The sequence below is a fragment of the Arachis ipaensis genome, chromosome B07 (assembly GCF_000816755.2).
Source record: "Arachis ipaensis cultivar K30076 chromosome B07, Araip1.1, whole genome shotgun sequence".
In the NCBI taxonomy this organism is placed as follows: domain Eukaryota; kingdom Viridiplantae; phylum Streptophyta; class Magnoliopsida; order Fabales; family Fabaceae; genus Arachis; species Arachis ipaensis.
In genome coordinates, this window is record NC_029791.2 from 125837049 (window position 1) to 125838629 (window position 1581).

A 1581-nucleotide genomic window follows, 5' to 3' on the forward strand; every position below is an offset into this window, starting at 1 on the left:
CTTGAACAAATTCATTGTACAATTATAAGTTGGGCAGTACGCCTACTTTCTCATCACTCGTCACGCAACTTCCTCTCTCAGCTCCAACTCTCACCCCCTCTCTTTATATATAGTTATTTACCCGATTCTATTCTCACTTCAAATTCAAACCACACAAGAGCAACAACTAGAACTATAAGGCTAACAACCTAACTCCTCTCTCATCACCAATTTCTATTTCTATTTCTGTTTCATTCGCTCAGATGGCACTAGAAGCTCTAAAATCCCCCACCGCTGCAGGACCTTCCTTCAGCTTTGAAGAAACCAATAATCTCAGCTACTTGGAAGCACCATGGGCTAAGAGAAAGCGTTCGAAGCGTGCCAACAGAATGGAACTGCCCCAAAACTGCTCGGAGGAAGAGTACCTAGCTCTCTGCCTCATCATGCTTGCTCGCGGCACCACCACCGTCCCCACAATCACAGCCACCGCCACTGCCATCCCATCCAAGCCCCACTCCTCTCCTGCTCCATCTGTTGATGAGTCGGCTCCAATTTCAACCGCCAATCTCATCTACAAGTGCTCTGTCTGCAACAAAGCTTTCTCATCTTATCAGGCGCTCGGTGGACACAAGGCCAGCCACCGCAAGTTCGCTGCTGCCACCGTTGGCGGCGAAGACCATCACTCAACCTCCTCTGCCGTCACCACCAGTTCCGTTTCCAAAGCATCCAACGGCGGAGGCAAGGCTCACGAGTGTTCCATCTGCCATAAGTCTTTTCCAACGGGACAGGCTTTGGGAGGACACAAGCGTTGCCACTACGATGGCGGCGCTGCTGCATCTGCATCGGCCGCTGCTGGTAGTGCCGTTACCGCTTCAGAAGGGGTTGGGTCTACTCACACTGTTAGCCATCGCGACTTCGATCTCAACCTGCCTGCTTTTCCAGATTTGTCCAACAAGTTCTTCGTGGAGGACGAGGTTTCCAGCCCTCTGCCGGTGAAGAAGCCCCGTCTCTTGACCCTACCGAAGATTGAAATCCCTCAATTCCATTGAATCCAATTTCTCCAAATTATTACTTCAGTTCTTAGTTTTTTTTTCTTTAATTAGTTGCGTTTTTTTAAGGATGGTTTATTAAATTTGTTGATGTACATACATAGTACTTAGACCTCGTTAGCTAGTTCTTAGAAATATTGTATCTTGACCGTGTCAATTCAATTCAATTTAATTTCTTTATTTGTTAAATTTTAATTTCTTTAAATTTATCGGATATTTATGTATAGTTTTTCCTGTGATATAATCATCTATGCCTCCGCGTGTGAAATAGTCATCACAGTAAAACTGCGTGTTTCTTTTCTCTGTGTCTGGCGCTTATTTTTACTGTTGGAACTGTTAACCTTAATTAATTAACTGCAGTACGTGCGTCCTATACCCTACTGGCTCTATGCAAAGGCGTGTTTTCTAGCTGGATCTACACGTAAAATTAAAATTAATTGATTAAATTAATAATTAAAAGGTTTTGATTTGTTTGCAGGATGATAAAATCAACACTTTTTAATTTAGGTATGGAGCCTATAAATGCTTGACCTTTTAATTTTTGTACTCAGCC

The 1581-nt window shown here is 43.7% G+C and overlaps 1 protein-coding gene across 1 annotated transcript; it reads left to right on the forward strand.

Moving 5' to 3' along the window:
- On the forward strand, nt 72-1217 carry LOC107606374 (zinc finger protein ZAT10). The gene has a single exon (XM_016308439.2). The coding sequence runs from the start codon at nt 243-245 to the stop codon at nt 1026-1028; it is 786 nt and encodes a 261-aa protein (XP_016163925.1). The 5' UTR covers nt 72-242; the 3' UTR covers nt 1029-1217.

Excerpts from the sequence above, each read along its gene's own strand:
- LOC107606374 (XM_016308439.2), top strand. The coding sequence starts at position 243 with ATGGCACTAGAAGCTCTAAAATCCCCCACCGCTGCAGGACCTTCCTTC.